The sequence below is a fragment of the Manis pentadactyla genome, chromosome 1 (genome assembly GCF_030020395.1).
Source record: "Manis pentadactyla isolate mManPen7 chromosome 1, mManPen7.hap1, whole genome shotgun sequence".
Classification (NCBI taxonomy): Eukaryota; Metazoa; Chordata; class Mammalia; order Pholidota; family Manidae; genus Manis; species Manis pentadactyla.
Window position 1 is genome coordinate 69,134,198 of NC_080019.1, and position 25,345 is coordinate 69,159,542.

Below are 25,345 nucleotides of genomic sequence, written 5' to 3' on the forward strand. Positions count from 1 at the left end.
CAAACAGTGCCTCACTCTCTGTGTCAACCTCTCCATGGCAGGACTTCTGCAGAACTAGAGGGAGATTGGCAAAGACCCCAAGAATGTCAAGGCTGGTCAGGGCTTTTGAAACCTGAACAGGCCCTATGACTTAACCTCCTTGGGTTAACAGTTCTTTGAAGGCAATTCTCTGCAAAGAGGTGCTGCCACTGCAGGGAACTCAACAAATGAAGATTATGAAGTGTTTTTTTTTAACCTTTTCTTAATTCTCCTGTGGTTATGTTCCACTGAATTGTGGGTAAATTCCTAATGGGCATCCAACACTCTCCCTGTTGTGTCCCCCCCATCGGCCTTGAGACTCTCACCGGCTGCTCACGGCATACCTGCTGGTCTCTTCAGCCTTGTCTGAGTTTTCTGGGGCTGCCATGACACAGTACCACCAGCCAGGCAGTCTAACACAACAGCAACTTATTGTCACAATTCTGGAGGCTATAAGTCTAAATTCAAGGTGTTGGCTGGACCATTCTCCCACTGAAACCTATAGGGGAGAATCCTTCCTTGCTTTTTCTAGTTTCTGGTGACTTCTGGTAATTCTTGAGTTTCCTTGGCTTGTAGGGGCATTGATCCAATCTCTGCCTCTGTCATCTTTGGCCACCTTCTCTCTGCATGCCTCTCTCTGAATGTCCCTCTTCTTATAAGGATACTAGTGATTGACGTTTGGGTTTACCCTCATCCAACATGAGCTCATCTCAGCTTGTTGACATCTACAAAGGCCTTATTTCCAAATAAGGCCACATTCACAGGCATGGGGTTCAGGGCTTTGGTGTATCTTTTTCGGGGGAACAATTCAACTCTTAACAGAGTCACTCCTGGGATAATACACCACAATTTTACTGTCCTGCATACCTGCTTCCCAAGGCCAGCCAACCAGCCTGTTCACTACCCACTGAACACACCAGAAACTCGCTGACCTCTTCTGATCAGACTGTCACCTCTTCCTGGAAACGCCTCAGGCTCTGAGCCCTCCTCATCCTCCACCTACCCTTCCATCAATCTATTCATCCTATAAACAGTCATGGAGTATCTTTATGAGCCCAGATTTACTGCTTAGTTCCTATTTAACTCATCTGGGAATCTACTCAACCCCTCTCTTACCTCAGCCAAAAGCGATCTCACTTTTCTCTAAGTTTATGGCTCCAAACTTTTATTTATTAAGCACCCAATTAGGAAAGTGAGGCTATGTCTTAGTGAGTGATTTACAGACACCACTGCCAATAAACATACTACATATAATTTCCTCCTCTAGTAGAGGTCCTTGCCTCTTGGCAGAAATCAATGATCCTTGATTGATTGGTCCATTGGCTTCTTAACTGACTCGTTGGGACTTCCCTTGAGAAGGTGAAATCTGACTTGCTGCCTTCTGCCAGGAGTGCTTCAAACGTGGGGCCCTCCCAAGTCAATCTTCATTTCTTCACAGAAATCCCCAGCCCAGTCCCTGAAGACTCGCACCTGGAGTCTTGCTTCCAGTTCTTCTTCTCTTCCCGTGCCCCCAGAGTTCTCAGGGTAGACCAAAGCTTCTGTAGCCTACTTGGGCTGCTCACCCAGTCCTAGGCCTTAAGGGTGACTCATCCTTACTTGCCATTTCTTCCAACATCTCTTTGTTTTTTCCTACAGGAGAGCTGCTTCTCCCACTCTGTGCTTGAGCACAAGCTCAGCCAGCACCCTCTTCTCCCCCAGACTCCATCCTCACCAGGAAGTGGGTCTTTGTCCAGCCCTGGGATGGCTCCCATGAGGCACTGGTCACACCCTTGCCCTGATTCTCTCCTGCCCACCTTGTATTTCAGCTCAGATATTCCTTCTTCAGGGTCCTGTGATACATGCTTCTCCATAGCTAACAATTGTAATTACATAGTTAACTGCATACTTGTTGTTTAAAGCCCATTTTTTTTTCTAGGAGGGAAATGCAAGGAGCTCAGGAACCATCTGTTTTGTTAACTGCTGTGACATGCCGATATTAGGTGCTTAATAAAAATATGTGTTGGCTGGGAGAGCAGCCAGTAGAGGGCTGCCACTCCTACATGATGACGAGCATGATAACAGGCACAGAGGGAGAAGGGCTTTGCCCCCCATTCCCCACACGCAGGCTGAGAGCAGAGAGATGTGCTCGCGGAGAAACCTGACCCGCACCTTGCTTGTCCCTAGGGTACAAGCTGGCTCAGGCTGTGAAATCCCATCCTGATCTCACTCATGCTAATACACTGGTCTTACTAATAATAATTATGCTGAGTCTTTTGCAAAGGGGCATTTCAGTCAGGACCTGATATCCCTGACTGAGCAGCTGGTGATAAAATGACCCAGGGAGAGACGTCAGAGGAAGGAGGAGGCAGAACTGCCCGAAGGAGCGCTCTCTGAGTGGCAGGGCACGGGGTGGAGCGGCATTTGAATCGTCCCTTCCTCAGCTTGACCAATGCTGCAGAAGACTGTCCAGGGGACCAGGACTCAGGTTTATTCTGGCTGCAATTAAAAGGTGTCCCCCTCTTCTCCTGGTTTTCATTCCTCTCCATTTTGGTATCCACCCAGGAGACACACTGGGACTCAAGCTCAGTGATTGAAAGAAGAGTGAGAAATCCTGATTTGAAAACGGAGGCGTGGATCAGACAGGGAGGAGGGTTATGATTTAAATGTAAAAACCACCAGGAACTGTGGGGAGGAGTAAAGCTCCACCCAGGGTCACTGGACAAAAAGCCAGCGCACCTCCCTCTCTCTACAGGGAGAAGGTCCTGGCCGGAGCCAAAACCCTGCAGGCAGAGGATCAACCTACTTCTTAAAATGAAGCTGCCGAGTGCAGACAGAGGTGGCTTTGTCCTGAAGACTTACAGGCAGGATTATCTTTGAGATGTCTCCTGCTCTCTTCACATTTTTTAAGCATTAACTACATTACAAGAAAAAAACACCTGAAACAGAGCAGTGCGGCAGTGGAACTCACTTCTCGGTGGTAATGACACGAAAGGCAACTCGGGAAGTTTGTGCCTGTGTGTGTCTGTGTCTGGTGGCCCTGGGTGCAGTTATGTGTATTTCTCTGTGCGTCTGACTATCCTTTGTGTATCTGTGCATGCATATCGCACTGTACGCGTGTGTGTGCTGCTGATGGGAGCCAGTCATCACAGGCTTAGGGGAAAGTTGAGAGAGAATTCCTGTCCTCGCCACAGAGCCCGCTAATCATTCAGTACCCCAGGAGGGCTGGGAGGAGGAAGAGGTGGCCTGAACAGGGAGATGCCTGTGCTCCCAGCTCTGCCTTCAGTCCCCTGCTGTTTTGGGAACAGTGACGCAGGTCTGCCCTCCACTGGGTGTGTCAAAATAAAGGGGAGTCTCAGACTAAAGTTTGCAGTGCCCACTTCTGTGCAGGTTGAGCTCAAAGTGTGGCATAAGGAAGAGGAAGGGACCCTAAGGTTGAGGTTTTGACCGCCTTGATCTTTTCTCTGTGGATCCCCTCTTTGAAAGACTCCCAAGTAATTCCCTGGAGAGAAAAGAACTCTCCATCCCAGAGGTGAGTGACCCTTGCAGGTGCCCTGAAGCACTGTCTTTCTTTAAGTACTTACTTATAAAAGATGAAAGCCAGACAAATGCAATGCTAGAAGCGCCCTCTGCATTCTGCCTGATTACAGGATGGCCAGCTCGCCGATAACCATGACAATGAACATGACAGAGCTGGGGATTTGTATGTTTTTAATGATGTGGCATAGAAGATTCTCAAGACTGAGGGTGATCATAGCTCTGTCCCAACTCCTGAACACCAATCTCAGGATCTCCAAAGCGAATGTAATCATCATTTGCTTTTTATTTTTCCTCAAAAGATGCTAATTGACGAGGATGGGGTTCACATTAAGGGAAACAGGCTATTGGGGGATCAAAGTGGCCAGATCAGTATGAGGGTCTGAAGAACTGGAGACAAATGCTGCTTTGGGTGGGGATCCCTGCTGGCACTATGCCTTAGCTAGGCCAGTGGCACAGGGGCTCCATGTGTGCCGACATGACGCCCAAGGGTGGCCCCAGGCCTGTCAGACTCCCCTGGGCTTGGGGAGCAAGGAGGAGCTCTAGGGTAACTGAAAATGCACTTCCTGTTTCAGTCTGACAGGATGGGGACTCCGTGTTTTATTGACTTTGCTTTTGAAGAACAGCTGACATTTCTTGTAAGTGTAAATAGCTTCAGCGCAGTGGTTTTCCTAGTGTGGCGCAGGACTCACAGTCTCCGCACTCTCTGGGCACTCATGTGGACGCGCCTTCCGGGCCCCGTCTCAGACCTACATGGCAGACACTCTAGCAGGGGGGCCTGGAAAGCTGGGCTTTGACAAGCCCCCCAGGTGCACGGTGAGGTGTGAGAACCACTGTCAGTGGACATGATATTCTTGGATACCTCTTCTCCTGCTCTCTCCTGTGAGGTTTCTTCAATATTCTCCCAGGGTGATCCAGTCACAAGGGCCCTCGACTTTCCTCTGTGAATGTCACCTTTTCCTGGGCTTCTGGAGGCTTTCTGCGTTACTGTTTTCTGTTTGGGGGTGACTAGGGTAATAGGGAACAGGATGAGATCTTTTCCCCCAGCTCGCCTTGTAAATGTACATCCGAGTGTGGCTCGCCGCAGGCATATGGAGCCTGAGAGTCCGAGAGACCCCAGGGCAGCACCCTCTGTGATCACAGACGCTGTGAGCAGGGTGGGACTTGTGCAGGGCTTGTTTCCAGCTTATCACATGGGGTCTTATGAATCTTACAAATTCTCACAAACCTCGTTTTGTGAATGAGGAGACCTAAGGCCAAATTTACAGAGTGTAGTTTGCATCCAATTCCTGCATTTGTCCCACATCAAAGAGAGTTCTAGAAAGGAAGTTTTTGTCCCTTTCCCAGCCCACATGGCTGAAGACAGGACTGTAATGGGCAGCATAATATCAAGGAATAAAGGTCAAATTTTATTGTAAAAGGAAAAGCCCTACAGATTTCAGCATGGAATCGATCATGGCTAAAAAGGCTGGGCTCTCCCGGAAACACAGTGAGGATGGAGGCTGCAACGAGACGATAATTCACGGGAATAATGGGGGAGGATGAGACGAGGGCCCTGCCTCCGTTGTGACCTGGGAGGACGGAAATTCATCACAGGCCATAAGGGCCTCTGTAGAGCCCACGAGGGGCAGGCCTGGTTCCCCAGCAGGTTCAGGATGGGCCATGGGGCCAGGTCCCTGCAGAGATCACCCTCAGGAACAGGCTGCCTCCTGTCTCATGGGGAGGATGGCCCTCCACGCCCAGGGCCCAGAACAGTGCAGGAAATGAGCCTGACATGGTTGCAGCTGATTCTAGAGGAACAGCTGCCTCTCCCTGAGCTTGCCCAGGCAATCAGGGTGGGAAATGGGCAGCAACAGGAAGCACAGGGCATCTGAGAGGGCTGGCAGGGGGACAGCTGTCATGTAAGGACAAGGGCACAGCTGGCAGGTCACCTGAGAAGAGGTGGCTGCCTCCTGCCAGGAAGAACAGATGCCCAAGGAATTGCTCTCTTTGAGGCTCACAGAGGGGGACAGCGTGGCAGAGAACATCCACAGATGTGAGCAAGGGAAAGCATGGAGGCGGCGGCACTGGCAGGCTGGGGAGGAAGGGAGTCTCAGAAGTTGCAGAAACACAGGGTGTGGGAGGAGCCAGGGGCCTGAGACAAGAGGAAGAGCAGCTAGATGAGCAGAGGGGAAGGGGCTGAGGGAGATCAGACGCTCCTTGAAGGCTGAGTGCAGTTCACGATGAAACAGGAGGTCTGCAGGGAGCCCGGCTGATGGAAGGCACGGGGCAAGGCTGGAGACTTCTTAAAGAGCAGCCCGGGGCTTTGAAGGATGGCAATGCTGACACTACTTTAGCAAAAGGAACCTGGCGGAATACTAAGAAGGGAGGATTTTGCTCACAAAGGGACTGGATGGGGTCTCTTCCTGCTGATAAGAAGGGAACACAAGCAGTGCTAGAGTACAGCTTTTTTACTTACCCAGCAGAAAGCTGCCATGCAGAGGAGATCTATGGGATCCTGTTGGGGCTCTGTCCACCCGTATGAGCTGAGAAAGGGTGAAGATCAGGTTTGTGAATGGGTATGTGAGCCCCAATGCAAAGAGCTAATCAAATTTATGGCACTTTTCCTAGTCCGTGTGCCTTTTTTTTTTTTTTTCTTTTTCTCTTGGTAATTGGAGACAGGACCAGTAATAACCAGAATGTGACCTGTGACGTCAAACATTGAGAACTGGCCTGTCATACGAGCATGGTGCTATGGATGGGATGCTCATGCCCTCCCAACAGTGATACGCTGAAGTCCTAAGCCCCATTGTGATGGTATTTGGAGGCAGGGCCTTTGGGAGATTATGTTTAGACAAGGTCGGGAAGGTAAGACCCCCATGACAGAATTAGTGCCCTTACAGGAAGAGGAAGAGAGACCAAAACGCTCTCTCTAATTCTCCACCACATGGACACAGAAAGGAAATGGCCATCTAGCAGCCAGGAGGAGGGCTCTCACCGGGAACTGAGTCTGCCAGCACCTTGATCTTGGATTTCTCAGCTTCCCAAACCATGAGAAATAAGTGTCTGTTGTTAAAGCCCCCCAGTCTATAGTATTTTGTTATAGCTGCCTGAGTAAACTAAGACACATGGGAGTATTAATTTGAACATCCATAACAGTATTCAGAAATACACGTGCCAAGAGAAAGTTGTATAAATTGCACAGGCATTAGAGCCCAGCTCATTTATCTGTCCCTCTTAAAAGATGGGGATGTTAGGAGCAGTTGAGAACTCCTCGCTAGTTTGGTGGGTTTATTCCAATCATAAGAAAGCACAAAGGAATACTTTCTATCTGTTCATTATTCCAGGAGCCTGGTGGAAGGAAATGCTCCTAGGGCTAGAAATAACAATTTAAAACAGAGAAGGAGACCTAGGGAAAAGCTTTATGGGGAATTAAGACAGAATGAGAAATGAGGGCTGAGGGCCCAGTAGGAAAAACTAGAGAACTTTAATAGCTAATAATGAGGTCTTCACTTACGAGGCAAAACAAGATGTATTAGAAGATGATGATGTTATAAAGATCTTGAAAGACTTACAAGAAATAGGAGAATTAAAATGGAGTAGCAAGGTCTTGAGGACTGTTTTATAGAACTGCTGATTAAGAGTAATAAGCTAAAGTTTCTTCTTCTGGTATGCTTCTAACAAATGGGCTCTCCAGCAAATAACAGCCAAGCACAAGAGAAAATAAAAGAAATGAAGAGAAGAAAAATAAAGGGTAGACTACCTGAGGGTTCCGGAAACTGAACAGCACAGGTGAGTTTCACCTCCTGCAGCTCTGCCCCAAGGGCACACACAGACACCAGCATAGGCTCACACTGAAACTCCAGTTGAAGAAACTGCCTCCTTTATGGCTGGAGGAGAGGGACGGAGTCCAGGATAACCAGGGCTGCTGAAGAGTTGGGGGAGAATCCCTAGAAACAAGAGAGCCAGGAAAAGGGAATCCCAAATTCTGGGACTAAGTTTTTCCCAGTTCTCTGGCTGATCCTTGAACCATGCATGTCTGAGACAAACTGAAAACCCTAGGAACAGACCTCTTTGCTGCTGTCCACTGCAGACATGATAGGCTTTGCAAGTTGAGGCTGACTGAGTTACCTTCCTATTAAATCAAAAGTATCAATTGACACACTTTGAATCATCATAACAGAGTCTAGAGTCTCTACATCATAACATGCATAATGTACACAATCCAAAATTACTGGACTTAAATAATTAGGGAAACATGACCTATTTTCATGAGAAAAAAGATGCCAACTCCAGGACGACCAAAACTTTAAAGCAGCTAACTATAGCTATGCTCCATGAGGTGAAAAAAAAAAAAAACAATTATGATGAATAAAAAGCTAAGACATCTCAGCTGAGAATTAGAAAGTATAAAAGACTAATAGAAAATTGAGAGATAAAAAAATACAGTATCAGAAAAAGTCCCTAGAGGGACTTTTTTTTTAGCAGAATGGAGATGAAGGCAAATGAAAGAATCAATGGACTTAAAGATGAATCTGGAGAAGACAGAGAAAAAGTTGAGGAACACGATGAACATCAGGAAACTGTGAGACAGTATCACAAGTTCTACATATAGGTAATTATAGTCCTAGAAATAGAAAGGGCAGAAAATAACATCTGGAGAATTGTGGCTGAAAACATCACAAATAATAGTGATAGACAAAAACTTATAGACTTAAGAAGCTTAGAGAATCTCAAACAGGATAAATTGTAGGAAAAAAGAGTGTACAGGCACATCATAGTCAAGTTAAAAACTAAAGATAATGAGACAATCTTGAAAGCAGCCAGAGAAGAAAGTAACAATGGGACTTCTCATCAGAAATTATGGCAACCAGAAGACAGTGAAACAACATCTTTAAAGTGATGAAAGAAAAACTAACATCTGGAATCATATACCCAGCAAAAATACCTTTCAGGAAAAGAATGCATAGTACAAACATTTCTCTGATAAAGGAAAATTAGGAGACTTTAATTGCCCAAAGACCTGCACTACAAGAAATGCTAAAGGAAGCTCTTCAGACTGAAGAAATGATATTGGAGGGAAATTTGGATCTTCGGGAATGAAGGAAGAACAAGAGAAATGGTAACTATTTTGAGTTAATATAAAATATTTTCCCTTTAATATCTTTAAAATACATATGACTACTTAAAGGAAAAATTGTAGGATCATTTTATGGGACTTTAAATGTATGTCACTGTAATATATATGACAATTCAACAAAGGGCAGCACGGGTGGGTGTGGCATATGGACGTGTATATGCTGTGGTTATGTTGTTGGATAGAGCCCAGGCAGGAGTACTGCCTTTTTGAATCAGCCCACTCGCCATCTCAGAGAGACCTAGGGTCCATCTTATTTAGGCTACAAGCACCCTCTGAAGGGCAAGTCAGCAAGCTGCAAGCCCACCTTTTTCTTGACCTATCCTCTCAAAAGCCCACCAAAAAACCTGGCCATAAAAAGCCTCTTTGCCTGTAAGAGAACCTTCTTTGTTCTGCTCACCAGACAGAGAGGATCCTCTCAGGTTCAGCAATAAACCTGCTTGCACTGTGGAGTTTGCATCCCTTCTTTTCCTTTTATTGTTGCTTCTACATTTTATGTAAAGTGGTACAATATTAACCCTAAGTAGACTGTGAAAAAATTTTCAAAATATTTATATAGATAGATAGATTCTATACTAACCATGAAAAAAATGTAAGGAAGTAGAGCTGAAACATGAAAAGATAAATGAAAGTCAATAGGCTGCCTGCCTCTGATGAAGATGGGGTGGGAGATGCAATACTGCCTGGCCTCCATGTGTATCACCCAAAGGCCAGCAGAGCCAGCTGGTAAAGATAACAGCTGACTGGGATCTAAGGACAATCCTTCACTGGGTGTTTGGGAGGAAAGAGGGAAAACAAAGACAAAAAAAGAAGGCTTTTTGGGACCTCACGAATGACCCAAATTGTGCAGGGGTCTAGCACATCATGGGGCTAGAGACGGAGCTGTGTGTCCTGTGTGCTGAACTCTGAGTCTGGACATCTAGACTGAAAGGCCAAAGTTGCACTGACAAGCCGTGTAACTGCAAATAACTCATTTGACCCCTCTGGACCTTGGATCCCTCCTCTGCAAAGCGAAGAGGTAGGATTTAGAGCAAATTCTTAGTAACTGCCTCTCTGGAGGAAAGGGACAATTAGGCATCCATGTTTCCTGTTTCATATAATCAGTATTGGTAAATATTGGGCTCCCTCATGCTCAGCTGAGGCCCTTGCCCACTCTGCCCTCTCCCAAGTTCAGTACCTTTACACCCACTGTCATGATCCTGTCCTTATGCTGATGACTTCCATACATCTTCATTTAGACTTCTCTTTCATTCTCCAAAACCGTATATCCAGCTGTCTTTTCAGCAGCTCTATTTAGATGTCCTAGCACATACAAATCAAATTGTTCTAAACAAGTGTCTTTTAAAATATCATAGGTTTCAGAATCACCTGGGAAATCTTGGTAACCATGCAAAAGCTTTATTTTACTTCAGTAAGTCTGTGCCTCTGTGTTCCTTATTAGCTCTCCATCCAGGTAAATGAATAGCCACAAAAATTTGACAAACATTGCTCTAAACTAAACCCACAATCTATTCCCATCCCTTCTATTCCTTTGACCAGTTCCTGTACAGTATCCCAACTCTCAGAAAATGGCACCATTACCCACCCAGAGGCATATGTCAGATACTGGGTGTCATCCTTGGACTCCTGGCACCTTTACCCCTGAGCATCACCTACTATCAAGCCCTTTTCATGTAGTCCCTTGATCCCTTTGGGCTTCATTCACCCCACTGTCCCATAGCCTCCTGACACATCTTCTTGCTTCTACCGATGCCTCTCCTGCCCATCCTTCACACGGCAACCAGGGTAAATGTGTTTTGAAAATATTTTATTTTGAAATAGTCTCAAATCTCTAGAAAAGTGCAAGAGTGCTACAAAGAATGCCTGTGTGCTCTTTACCCAGATAACTCCATTCTGACTCTCAACAATTGTCCCAGACATACCCTCTTAAGGATTACACATATTACTTGATTATTACTCTCTAATTCCCTTTAATCTGGAACAATTATCAGTCTCCTTGACAGTTTTGAAGATGATAGACGAGGCATTGAATAAGATGTACCTCTATTTTAGTTACTTGATATTTCCTCAGGATGAGACCCACTTTGAACAGAGTATCTCAAATGCTATGTTTTGTTCATTACATTCTGTCCAACAGCACACAATATCTGCTGTCCAGTTACTGGTGGCATGAACTTTATTGACTCATTTTAGATGGCATTTCAAACTTCTGCATAAAGTTATGCCCCTTTTGAAATCAGTATTTGGCAGGGATACTTTGAGGCTATGTGAACTACTCACTTTCAGCTCATGTTTTAGCATCTATTGATTTTTCTTATCTGAATTAAGTATTAATCTGATGGTCACCAATAGTGATTTTCTAATAACATTAATCTTTCCACTATTGGGAGAAATTCTTCACTTGTTTATTCATTTATATTTATATTACTGTGGACTCAATAGTTCCTTATCTTATTCAATAGGTATAATCCTTTACTATCATTACACATTTTGAGCTCAAAGTAGTCCATATTTAGACATTGGGAGGCCCTTTGAGCTGGATATTGTGTTCTTTTGACATTTCTCCATCATTCTTTGAGTACTTTCTTATTTTCTGGTGCTAAAAGACATGCTGGGCTCATCTTGTACTTCTCCTACTCAATCCCTAGAAAGGGCTCTTTGTCTAATGACTTTTGGATGCTTTTAGTGAAGAAGAATATACATTCAGTGAAATAAGTCAGGTGGAGAAAGACAAGTGAAATCACTGTATGATTTCACTTATATATGGAATATAAGAACAAAACAGCAGAACACGATAGCTCTTATCTCAACTGGTAATTATACCATTATTTGTGTATGCATCTGACTAATGTTCCCTTTCCCCATTAAATTGTAAGTGATATGAGAATAGTAACATCTCTTTTGGACCATGATTGTGTCCCTCACTTGTGGTCCAGTACTGGCATATAGTAGTTGCTCGATGTATATCTTTCATGTGAATATATTCTTTGCATTTTTAGAAACACATATTGTTTAATCAGCAAACATGATATTTTTTCTATTTTGAATAAAAGGCAAAACATGGAAAAATAATATAAATATTGAGAGGTGGGTGAACATAGGATAGTGAAGGATCCTGAAAGCTCTTAGGTCTAGAAGTTTATAAGCTTTATCAGTTAGAAAAAACACTTAAAAAATCATGACAAATAATCTAAATAATGCACACCAGAAAATAATGTGGAGAATATTTTACCTAAGGAATTTTAATGTAGAGAATATTTTACCTAAGAAATTTTAATGTAATGCATATAAAAATTGTGTATTTGGCTTATATCTTTACTTAGGCAATTCAGAGTCATTAAAATGTTAGTCCTTCCAAAGGTAAAATAGAGTTCTGTTCAAAATAAAAATGTGAGTGTATATGTATTTGTGCATATTTTAGACTGGACAAAGTGATTTTAAATTATACTTGAAAGAAAAGATATTTGAGAACAGCCAAGAAATATGTTTAAGAGAAGAAGAATGAGGGATAACTTACTTTACCCAAACAATAAAACTTTTGCTAAAATTATTATATTTAAAATAATACAGATAATAAAACTTCTACTAAAGTTACTATAATCAGAACAACATGGGCATAAAAATAAATAAGATTGATGGAATAGATTGAGTATCTAAACATATTTCATATAAGGAATTTAATATATGACAGGGATGGCAGTTAATTAGATAAAATACAGATAATGTATTTAATAAATGGTGTTGGCATAATTACCTATTCACTGGTTTAAAAACCGGGTAAGACTATATGTTCTAATACATATTCAAAAACAAATTTGAGAATACTTCTGGTATCTACCAACAAGAAAGTGCATATACAAATAATGGAATACTACAATAAATAAGAAAAAACTACTGCTGCACATAACAATATGAATCTCAAAAACAAAAGGCTACATGAAAACACCTAGACACAAAGAGCATACACTGTGTGATTCCACTTATGTGAATGGTTGAACAAAACAATCAGAATAGTGGTTGCCTCTGGGTATTGAGTGAGGGAGAGAATTGACTGGAGAGGGACATGAGGGAATTTCCCGGTTTAATGACAATGTTCTGCAGCTTGACTGGACTTCGTTTTACACAGTAGTATGCATCTGTTAAAACTTTGTAAATATATACTTAAAGCTTGTGCATTTCTAAACAAAATCTATGTGATGCAGCAAAAAAATAGTTCTAAGAGGGAAGTTTATAACAATACAGGTCTACATCAAGAAATGAGAAATCTTAAATTAACAACTTAACTTTGCACCTAAAAAAACTAGAAAAAGAAGAACAAGTGAAGCCCAATGCTAGTAGAAGGAAGGAAATAATAAAGATCAGAGCAGAAACCAATGAAGTAGACACTAAAAAGACAATAGAAAAAAAATCAATGAAACTAAGAGCTGGTTATTTGAAAAGATAACAAAACTGATGTGTCTTTAGCCAGATTCATCATGATAGAGAGAGGGCTCAAATTAATAAAATCAGAAATGAAAAAGGAGATATTACAATTTATACTATAGAAATAAAAAGGATCATAAGAAACTATTATGAACAAAAATATGCCAACAAATTGGGCAACCAAGAAGAAATAGATAAATTCCTGGAAAATAACAATATTCCAAGACTGAAGAAACAGAAAATCTGAATAGACCAATTCCTAGTAAGGAGATTAAATCAGTAATAAAAACTTACCAACAAACAAAAGTCCAGGGCAATACAACTTCAGTGTTGAGTTCTACCAAACATTCAAGGAAGATTTAATACTGTTTCTTCTCAGACTCTTCCAAAAAACTGAAGAGGAGAGAATGTTTCCAAACTCATTTTACAAGGCCAGCGTTACCCTGATACCAAAGTCAGACAAGGACATCACAGAGAAACAAAATTACAGGTCACTAACCCTGACAAACATAGATACAAAATCCTCAACAAAATGCTAACAAATCAAATTCAACAATACATTAAAAGGTCATACACCATGATCAAGGGGACCTTATTCCAGGGATGCAAGAATGATTTAACATCCATGAATAAATGTTATACCATATAAACAAAGTGAAAGATAAAAATCAAGTGATCATCTTCATAGATGCAGAAAAAGCATTTAACAAAATTCAACAAAGTGAGTATAGAGGAAATGTATCTCAACATAATAAAGACCACATGACACAAACCCACATCTAAGATCATACTCAGTGGAGAAAATTTGAAAGCTTTTCCTTTAATATTAGGAACAAGATAAGGATGACTGCTTCCCTCACTTTTATTCAACATGGTATTGGAAGTCATAGTCACATTAATTAAGCAAGGAAAAGAAATAAAAGGCATATAAATTAGAAAGGAAGAAGTAAAACTGTCAATAATTGAAGATGACATGATATATACATATAAAACCCTAAAGACTCCACAAAAAAACTGTCAGAATAAATGAATTCAGTAAAGTAGCAGGATACAAAACATTGCATTTCTATACACTAATAATGAACTATCAGAAAGACAACTCAAGAAAATAATCTGATTTACAATCACATCAAAAAGAATAAAATATGTAGGAATAAATTTAACCAAGGAGGTGAAAGACCTATACACTGAAAACTATAAGCCATTGATGAATAAACTGAAGAAGACACAAATAAATGGAAAGCTATTCCACTCTCATAGATTTGAAGAATGAATACTATTAAAATGGTAAACAGCAATTGGAAAGAAGAACAATCCCAAATGAACAGTCTAAATTCACAATTAATGAAACTAGAAAAGGAAGAAAAAATGAAGCCTGAAGTCAGTAGAAGAAGGGACATAATGAAGATTGGAGTAGAAGCAAATAAAATCAAGAAGAATAAAACAATAGAAAGATCAATGAAAGCAACAGTTGGTTCTTCAAGAAAATAAACAAAACAGATAAACCTCTAGCCAGACTTATCAAGAAAAAAAGAGAGTCTACACACATAAACAGAATCAGAAATGAGAAAGGAAAAATCACTACAAACACTACAAAAATACAAAGAATTATGAGAGAATACTATTAAAAATTATATTCTAACAAACTGGATAACCTGAAGAAATGGACAACTTTCTAGAAAAATACAACCTTCCAAGGCTGATGCAGGAAGAAACAAAAAATCTGAATAGACCAATTACCAACAAGGAAATTGAATTGGTAATCAAAAAACTACCTAAGAACAAAAGAACTGTACCAGATGGTTTCACTGCTGAATTTTATCAAACACCTAATACCTTTATCAAAGACCTAATACCTATCCTCCTTAAAGTTTTCCAAAAAGTAGAAGAGGAGGGAATACTCCCAAACTCATTCTATGAAGCCAACATCACTCTAATACCCAAACCAGGCAAAGACACCACAAAAAAAGAAAATTACAGACCAATATCCCTAATGGTCATAGATTTAAAAATACTCAACAAAATATTAGCAAACCGAATTAAGAAATACATCAAAAGGATCATTCATCATGATCAAGTGGGATTCATCCTAGGGATGCAAGGATGGTACAACATTTGAAAATCCATCAACATCACCCATGAGATCAACAAGAAGAAGGACAAAAACCACAAGATCATCTCCATAGATGCTGAAAAAGCATGTAACAAAATTCAACATCCATTCATGATAAAAACTCTCAATAAAATAAATGGGTATAAAGGGCAAGTACCTCAACATAATAAAGACCCTGAATAGCCAAAGCAATCCCGAGAAGGAAGAATAAAGTGGGGGGAATTATGCTCCCTGACTTCAAGCTCTATTACAAAGCCACAGTAATCAAGACAATTTGCTACTGGCACAATAACAGACCCATAGACCAATGGAACAGACTAGAGAGCCCAGATATAAACCCAAGCATATATGGTCAATTAATATTTGACAAAGGAGCCATGGATATACAATGGGGAAATGGCAGCCTCTTCAACAACTGGTGTTGGCAAAACTGGACAGAGAATGAAACTGGATCATTGTCTAACCCCATACACAAAAGTAAACTCAAAATGGATCAAAGACCTGAATGTAAGTCATGAAACCATAAAACTCTTAGAAAAAACATAGGCAAAAATCTCTTAGATATAAACATGAGCAACTTCTTCATGTACATATCTCCCTGGGCAAGGGAAACAAAAGCAAAAATGAACAAGTGGTACTGTATCAAACTAAAAAGCTTCTGTACAGCAAAGGACACCATCAGTAGAAGAAATAGGCATCCTACAGTATGGGAGAATATATTCATAAATGACATATCTGATCAGGGGTTGACATCCAGATTATATAAAGAGCTCATGCACCTCAACAAACAAAAAGCAAATAATCCAATTAAAATGGGCAGAGGAGCTTAACAGACACCTCTCCAAAGAAGAAATGATGCTCCACATTGCTAATCATCAGAGAAATGCAAATTAAAACCACAATGAGATATCACTGCACAACAGTTAGGATGGCCACCACCCAAAAGAGAAACAACAACAAATGTTGGTGAGTATGTGGAGAAAGGGGAACCCTCCTACACTGCTGGTAGGAATGTAAATTAGTTCAACGAATGTGCAAAGCAGTATGGAGGTTCCTCAAAAAACTCAAAATAGAAACACCATTTAACCCAGGAATTCCACTTCTAGGAATTTATCCTAAGAATGCAGCAGCCCAGGTTGAAAATGACATATGCACTCCTATGTTTATTGCAGCACTATTTACAATAGCCAAGAAATGGAAGCAACCTAAATGTCCAACAGTAGATGAATAGATTAAGAAGATGTGGTACATATACACAATGGAATACTATTCAACCATAAGAATAAAACAAATCCTACCATTGGCAACAACATGGATGGAGCTAGAGGGTATTATGATCAGTGAAATAAGCCAGGTGGAGAAAGACAAGTATCAAATGATTTCACTCATCTGTGGAGTATTAGAACAAAGAAAAAACTGAAGGAACAAAACAGTAGCAGACTCACAGAAGCCAAGAATGGACTAACAGTTACCAAAGTGAAAGGAACTGGGAAGGATGGGTGGGAAGGGAGGGATAAGGGGGAAACCGTGGCATTACAATTAACACACATAATGTGTGTGTGGGACACGGGGAAGGCTGTTTAACACAGAAAGACAAGTAGTGATTCTATAGCATCTTACTACGCTGATGGCAGTGACTGTAATGGGGTATGTGGTGGGGACATGACAATAGGGGGGGTCTAGTAAGCATTATGTTGCTCATGTAACTGTACATTAATGATACCAAAATAAAAATAAATAAATAAATAAACCCTGGGTGGTCTGATAGAGTGTTGATGTTTCAAAAAGCCTAATGGAAATTTTACATTTCGTACAGAGACTGCAATGTGCAGTCTGCCTTCTTTGGTTTTGAATTTTACCAACTTCACGAATCATCCCAATTATCTCATATTTTTTAGAAGCCTCTATTTGACATCATACATGTTTTTTATGAATCAGTTATTGGGGAAATTAATTATTCCTTAAAACTGTAGTCTGATAGGCGGAGAAAGTTTCAAAACATGGAATTCAAAAAAGAAAACATGTAAACTCCCTGGTGATAAAAAGATTTGATATCCCTCACATGAAAACAGCATATGAGAACAGGAGAGTGTTGATAGGAATCATCATTTACTAAATGAATACCCAGAAATCTCATAAAATAAAGTCCAACTAGAAAGAAAAGTAAAAATACCTTACATACTTTCAGAGCCCCATGATTCAGAGCTGAAACTCTGCATGAACTTGAAAAAATAGTCCTGAAACTATTTCTTTACTACATAGACCCAGATTCCTGAGGAAGCCAGAAAAATATTCTAAGTCTCTTTCTCCTGCCCATTAAAAGAACACAACTTCCAGGGACACAGTTTTGCAATAAGTAGGTGAAAGATTAATGTCGGCTTTTTTGTGCTTCTGGCCAGACACAAAGAGAGGAAAAAAATCTGTAGCTTTTTGCTGTGTGGAAACTCCAGGTTTCCTTGTACTTCATCAGTTCTCAGTTAAGGAAATGATGAGTAGGAAAGGAAACAGAAAGGAAATGATTAAAGAAGGAAACTTGGGCATCAAAGGGAAGAAAGAACAATAAAAAGAACAGAAATATGAATACACACAATAGACTATCCTCTTCATGAGTCTTATAAATCATTTTTGATGATGGAAACAAGAATTATAATACATTATGAAATTTGAGATATTTAAAAGTGGGCAAGGTAAAGAAACAAATGAAAACAAGATTTCCACAACTCACCAGAAGTTACAAAATGTTGATACTAGAAAGTGACAAGTTGCATACGTGTACTGCAATACCTAGAGCAACCACTAAGAAATTAAACAGAGATACACTAAAAAACATTGTAAATAAATCAAAATGATATCCTAAAATAATATGCAAGTAGCACATAGAAAAGCAAGCAAAAAAAGAAAAAAGAGAGAGAGAGAACAGAGGATTACAAAATAAGAAAACAAACAAAACAGATAAAAAATGGTAGGCTGTCTTAACATATCAATAATTACCTTAAATGTAAATAGCTTAAATACATCACTTAAAAGGTAAAGAGTGAACACAACAAGACATGCAGTTACCATATGACCCAGCAACTGCCCTCTTGGGCATTTAGCCCACAGGAGGAAAAACTTATGTTCACAAAAAACCTGTGCATAAATGCTCATAGGAGCTTTATTTGTAATACCCCAAACTGAAAACAACCCAGATGACCTTCAGTGGGTAATTGGTCCAACAAACCATACCATGAATACTACCCAGCAAATAAAAGTAGCAAACTATTGACATGCTCAGCAACTTGGATGAATCCCAAGGGAATTATACTGAGTGGGAATAAAACCAATCCCAAAAGGTTGCATGCTGTATAATTTCATGTATGTAACATTCTTGAATTGAAAAAAATGATAGAAATGGTAAAAAATACATGACTTTTATGAGATAACCAGAAATGTAAATACTGAGTGTTTGATAATGCTATTAAATTAATTTTTTAGTTATGGTTAAAAAAAATGGTGAATAGCAATCTATACATTCGATGTAATTCCTGTCAAAATTTCAAAGGCATTTTTCACAGAACCTTAACAAACAATTCTAAAATTTATATAGAATCACAAAGACCCCAAATAGCTTAAACAATTTTGAGGAAGAAGAACAAAACCAGAAGTATCATGCTCCTCAATTTCAAACTATGCTACAAAGCTATAGTAATCAAAACAGTATGGTACTGGCATAAAAACAAACACATAGATCATTGGAAAAGAATAGAGAGTCCAGAAATAAACTATATATATATATATATACATACATATATATATGTTAATTTATTTACAACAAAGGAGCCAAGAACATATAATCAGGTAAGGACAGTCTCTTCAATAAATGGTGTTGGGAAAACTGGACAGTTACATGAAAAGAGTGAAACTGGACCAATTTCTTATACCATATACAAAAATTGAGTCAGGATTAAAGACTTGAATAAAAGACCTGAACCATAAAACTTCTAAAAGAAAACAGAGGCTGTAAATTCCTTGACATCGGTCTTAAGAATGGTTTTTTGGATCTGACTTCAAAGGCAACGGAAACTAAACCAAATATAAATAGGACTACATCAAACGAAAAAGCTTTGCACAGTGAAGGGAACCATCAACAAAATGAAAAGTAAAACTACTGAATGGGGAAAAATATTTGCAAATCATATCTGATAAGGGGTTAATATTCAAACTATATAAAGAACTCATACATCTTAATAACAAAACCTGATTAAAAAATGGGCAGAGGAACTGATTAGACATCTTTTCCAAAGAAGACACAGATGGCCAACAGGCACATAAAAAGATGCTTACCATCACTAACCATCAGGAAAATGCAAATCAAAACCACAATTATATATCATTTTACAGTTGTTAGAAAACTATTGTCAAAACATGAAGAAATAACAAGTGTTGGCAAAGATGTGGAGAAAAGGAACCCTGATATACTGTTGGTAGGAATGTAAATTGGTCCAGCCATTTTGAAAAACAGTATGGAGGTTTCTCAAAAAACTAAAAATGGAACTATCATAGATCCAGCAATTCCATTGTGAAGCAATTATCCAAAGAAAATGAAAACACTAATTCAGAAAGATATGTGTAACCCCATGTTCACTTCAGCATTATTTACAGTAGCCAAGATATGGAAACAACCGAAGTGTCCACTGGTGGATGAATAAAGAAGATCGCACACACACACACACACACACACATATAATGGAATACCACTCAACAATAAAAAATAATGAAATCTTGTCATGTGTGACAACATGAATAGACCTTGAAAATATTATGCTAACTGAAATAAGTCAGATTAAGAAAGTCAAACATTAGCTGATTTCACTTACAGGTGGAATTTACAATGCAAAACAAACAAAACAAAACAAAACAAAACAAAACACCAGATGCTTAACACAGAGAATAGATTGGTAGTTGTGAGAGGGGAGGAAGGTTAGGGGTGGTGGAATGGGTGAGAGATCAAGAATCACAAAAAGCCAGGTACAAAATAAATAAATCATGGGGATGTAATGGACAGTAGGGGAAATACAGTCAATAATATTGCATTAACTATGTATGGTGACACATAGTAACTGGACCTGTGATGGTAATCATTTTGCAATGTATACACATGTTAAATCACTATATTGTACACCTGAAACGAATACAATTTGTATGTCACTTATGCCTCAATAAAAAAAGACTTGTGTATTTTCTTATATGCAAATTTTACCTCCAATTAGTGTGTACCACTCAACTGATGACTGAAACCTAGGAATCAGCCTTGGTTTCTCCAGACCTCACATCCGTGTCCCATCCCATAGCAGCTGGGGATAGGGCATCAGAGAGTAAATTAAGAACTTTGTTATGAACCTGCTGAAATTCTAAATGGAATTTTGTGACCAAGGAGGTTAGACAAAGATGATTAGGGCTGCTTGGGCTGTGGAGGGGGGAGGTAAAGCAGGAAATGCAAATTTAAGAGTACTCATCATGTAGATGGTAAACAAAGCTATCTGGAAGCAATGGAGCACCCCAGGGATAAAGTAAGAGAGCCAAGAGTCCACCTGGTGACACCCTGCCCAACCCAACCTGGGCTGATGGATGTCTCAGATGCCACTGTCTATCTGTTTGGATTCCAAATCAAAATCATCTGTTTCAAAATGTCCTTTTCCTTTATCCAAGGAACACCACAGCTTCAGAGTAGACACCAACCCTTCTTCACAGGCTATGCCCAAATGTTTGCCTAGACAACCAGTTACTACTGTTTCTCCTGGATGGTTGGTCCGCTCAACATGTGGCTCCCTCAGTGGAGAAGTCAGTTGAGGTCCCTGTCTGTCCCAGCATGCCCTGCCATGTGCAGCACCTTTTACTCATGCCACACTTTTACCTGCGAATCCCAGGAAAGACTCACCAAGGAGCTGGTGTAGGTAGGGTCTGAGGTGTCATCCTGGAGGTAGCGGGAAAGGCCAAAGTCGGACACCTTGCACACCAGGTTACTGTTGACCAGAATGTTCCTAGCAGCCAGGTCCCGATGCACATAGTTCATCTCAGACAGGTACTTCATGCCCGCAGCAATACCCCTGAGCATCCCCACCAGTTGGATCACCATGAACTGTCCGTCATTTTGCTGTAATAAGCACAAAGGACATTGGGATCAAGATGGCGTCAGTGGTTAAACACAAGCTGAGGTGCCATGGCCCCGCTGCTTGTTGGTCTCTGTGCATGCCTTGCCAAGCTGCTCACAGCACCCTTCTCCCTTCCCCACTCTCCTGATCCATCTTCTTGAATGTTCTGCTCTCTCCTCCTTGCCAAGCCTTGTCAATTTCATCTCCAAATTACATCTTAAACCCATCCACTCTTCTCCAGCTCCATGGCATCCATTCGAACCAAGTCATCGCCATCCATCACCTCTAACAGCCTCCCCCCACCTGCCCCCCAATCCATTTTCTCCACAGCAGCTAGAACCATCTTTGCAAGACATAAATCAGGTCATGTCACTTCACTCCCTGGCTTAAGGCCCTCTAATAGCCTCCTATTGCATTAAGGAAAAGCTCCAAACTCTGTAGCATGGCCCACGGGACCCCTGGGGTCAGCCTCACTCCATGCCAGGGTATCCCTCACTCCTGTGATGAAGCCACAGTGACTGGCGACTTTTCAACTTTTCCCCGAGCCAAGCTCTGCCTGCATTAGGGCCCTTACACATGCCATTCTCTCTGCTTTTTCCCCACAGTCAACACCTACCTGCACCTCAGGTCTCCATTCACATGTCACTTCTTTAGAGAGGATGTCTCTGTGGCTACTCCCCTCTTCTAAATATAATTTAATTAGCACTTTCTTACTACTATCTTTCAGTGCAGGCTCTCATTTTTCTTAGTACATATCATAAGTGTTAGCTGTGTGTGTGTGTGTGTGTGTGTGTGAGTGTGTCTGTGTTTGTCTGTCTCTGCTGCTTGACTCTAAGCTCTCTGAGGACAAAAACTCTCTTGCAGTCACCCCAGTATTCCCAGTGTAGAGAACTTAAATGTAAATTGTAAAAAAACCTCAACAAACATATGCTCAATGAATGGGTAATACATTGCCTCCTGTTTCCAGAATTAAATGTTTAAGGTGTCCTCCTTGGGTACTACCAAGCACTGTGAACCTTGACATTGGGATAACCACGCCTAAATTGTAGAGATGGTGATGCAGAGAAAGCGCAGAGTGTCGCGCGAGCCCTCCTAGTGAATGGCAGCTGTCACTGCTCCTCCTCATGCCAGCCTGCAGTGCTGCCATATCCCGAGTCACTGCTGGGCTCACAGTTTCTCGCCCTACTCCATGGATAGATCACAGACTTTTCAAGGAATGATCTATGTCTCCCCCCTGCCTCCCCAGAGCCCCTGGGACTTGGCTCCTGCACACACTGGTAAAATCAGTGGACCCTCAGCTCTTCTGCCAAGAACACATTTCCCATACAGTCCAGCCCTAGCTGCTCCCTAAAGGGCTGTAAGTACTATTCTGGAAGCACAGCAGGGTTTAGGGTTTGAAATGCTCTGGCTGGGGGACAGGTGGGAGGAGGCGGAACACCATGGTCTAGTCTAGTTAGTGCTGCACACAGGCCCTGATCAAGGCAGTCCCTCTCTCTGCTCCAGTGTCCTCATGTGGAATGCAGAAAGCATAAACAGCATGAGCAGCTCCCATTTTTTGAGCACCTACTGAGTATATGGGTGTATGCGATGGTACACAAGGCACTCACAAGCATTCTTCACTTAAATATATGTGGCGCCCATCATTTGTGCACGTGCTCCTGCAAAAGCATTTTCTATGGAAAAATTAGCAAGGAAAAATCAAAGAGCTGTAATAAAATACCCCATTCTTTTTTTTTTTTTTTTGGTTTACCAGTATTTTTTTGTGGTTGTTGTCATTAATCTACAATTACATGAAGAACATTATGTTTACTAGGCTCCCCCCTTCACCAAGTCCCCCCCCCACCCCATTACAGAGAAGACAAGTAGTGCTTCTACAGCATCTTACTATGCTGATGGACAGTGATTGTAAAATACTCCATTCTTTACAGAAAACCCCAACAATCAAAATATCTAATAATGATAGTTGAAGACTGTTTCTCATGCGAGATTGTAAACCTGAGTTGGTGTTCCAGGGTTATGCCCCCATTAACCAATTGGAGGAATGGAATAAATTGACACTCCCTTCATTCCTTCCTGAGACCCCCCAAAACAGTAGGGTTGATGCATCCCAAATTCCAGGCTGTTTCTAACACAAACCGTAGCCATCTCCCAACCTGCCCAGCAGGCTTTCTCTGAAACATTTTCTTATAACCAACTCCAAAAGAAAGTGCTGAGCTGCTCTTTAGAAACTGACTGGTTTTCAGTACATAGTGCCCATCTGTGAAAGCTGGATGTACGGTGAGTGATGCAAATCCTCCATTTCACTAAGGAAGTTCAGTCAACACCTCCCCCAGAGGTTAGCCAGGCTTTCACTAGCCCCGTTCATTTTCTCTAAGTATGTCTCCTGGGATCTGCCTCCCCAGAAAATTGTCATGCAACTTCCATATCTCAGAAAATGTATCTCGGCCGTAAGTCACAAGGGTCATAACTTCTTCATTTCAGTTTGTTACTTCCTCTCTGTAAGTGTAGACAACAATGTGGTTGAAAATTAATCTCTCCCTAAAGAAGCAGACTTGTAGATAGAGTCTGGGGAGGGTACTCGTGGTGGCTGTAAAGAACTTTGAGAAGTACAATGTTGAACACATATGCAGCAACGTATCTGTGTTTCTGCTGAATCATTTAAGTTTCATAGAACTGCCTTATTATCTGATTTGTTTTAATATTTGAATCTGTCACCCTTATAGTTTCTAGGGTCCACAAAGGCCAAGACATGGTTGTAAGTCCAAGCTGTGGACACAGACAGACCCAGGTTGGATCCAGGCTCTGCTGCTTGCTGGTTGCATTACCCCTGGGCAAGTTAGTTAACCTCCACAGCAATTTTTCTCACATCTATACAATAAGAACACAGGGTTCATCTTTCATAGGATTTTGGTGAGGTTAAATGAGGTAATACATGTGAAAGAGCTTAGCTCAGTGACCCCAGGAATAAAAAGACAGTAGCAATGATTGCTGGTATTACCAGCAAGGCCATAATAACTCACAAATCAGTTCTCCCAGGTACCTGCATGGCTGGTGAGTGAGGCTGAGGACACCTGGAGTCAGAACTGCAGGTTCCTCACAGCTGCCTGGGTGTGTGCAGGTACTTCCCAGGACCATTGCCCTGGGAGAACCTAGTTCACAGTGCATTTAGCTCAGCAGTTTCGGCATCTGTAATAGACAACAACTCCCCGCCCACCCCCCGCCACTTACTAAACTGTAGTAGTGGTTATCCAGACCTAATGATGTAGGCATGAAATTTGGATCAATTAATCAACAAATACTGATTTCTTCCATTATTTGACTTTTTAATGGCAAGTCATCCTTCACAGAATATGTTTTGATCCTTGAAACTGGTTCTGTGCAAGGCAGGAGATGGTTTATTGCTTTTTAGGGAAGATAAAGGAAGTCCAGAAAGTGTAAGTGATCAGCTTTGAATCATTCTGTGTGATTTTGACTTATCACAAGAATCTAAGTCCAGAATAGCAAATTATTTCTCCACTGACATCCCATCTCTCATCAACTGGTAATGGCTGCCTCAAATGCTGTATGAGGGAGAAAGCTATGCATAAGTTTTGCAGGAAAAAGAGCCATGATTGATTAATAATGTCTGCCATGGACACAGAAATAGAAAGTAGACACATGTGTACCACAAATACATTACTCTTATCTGAATGTTTTAACTCCTGTCCAGTGTCTTTTCCACTGGAATATGCTGACTCTGTAATGGCAGCACATTTTCTTCCGGATCTGCAGGGGAACCACAGATCATGATGAGACCGGGTCCTGCCTGTTGAGTTCAGAATCTGGGTCAACTTAAAGATACAAACATATTAAGATTTTTTGACATGTTCAACTGCCTTATGTTCAATTCATTGGCATAACACCCCAAGAAGAACTTCCTGAGCTATGGACATCAGCAAACAAAGATAAACAAAACAGAAAAAAAACAATTTCCTTGTGGCTTTGGGGAAGGGTCTGGCTCCATGCTGAGCACATAGTAAAAACACAATACAG

General features: G+C 41.1%; 1 protein-coding gene across 1 annotated transcript in view; it reads right to left on the reverse strand.

Moving 5' to 3' along the window:
- Positions 1-25,345, reverse strand: part of EPHB1 (EPH receptor B1) — a 447,427-nt gene that overhangs the window by 36,675 nt on the left and 385,407 nt on the right. Inside the window, exon 12 of the mRNA XM_036877356.2 lies at positions 21,100-21,315. Coding sequence (XP_036733251.2) covers positions 21,100-21,315 — 216 coding nt within the window. The remainder of the gene's footprint in view (positions 1-21,099; positions 21,316-25,345) is intronic.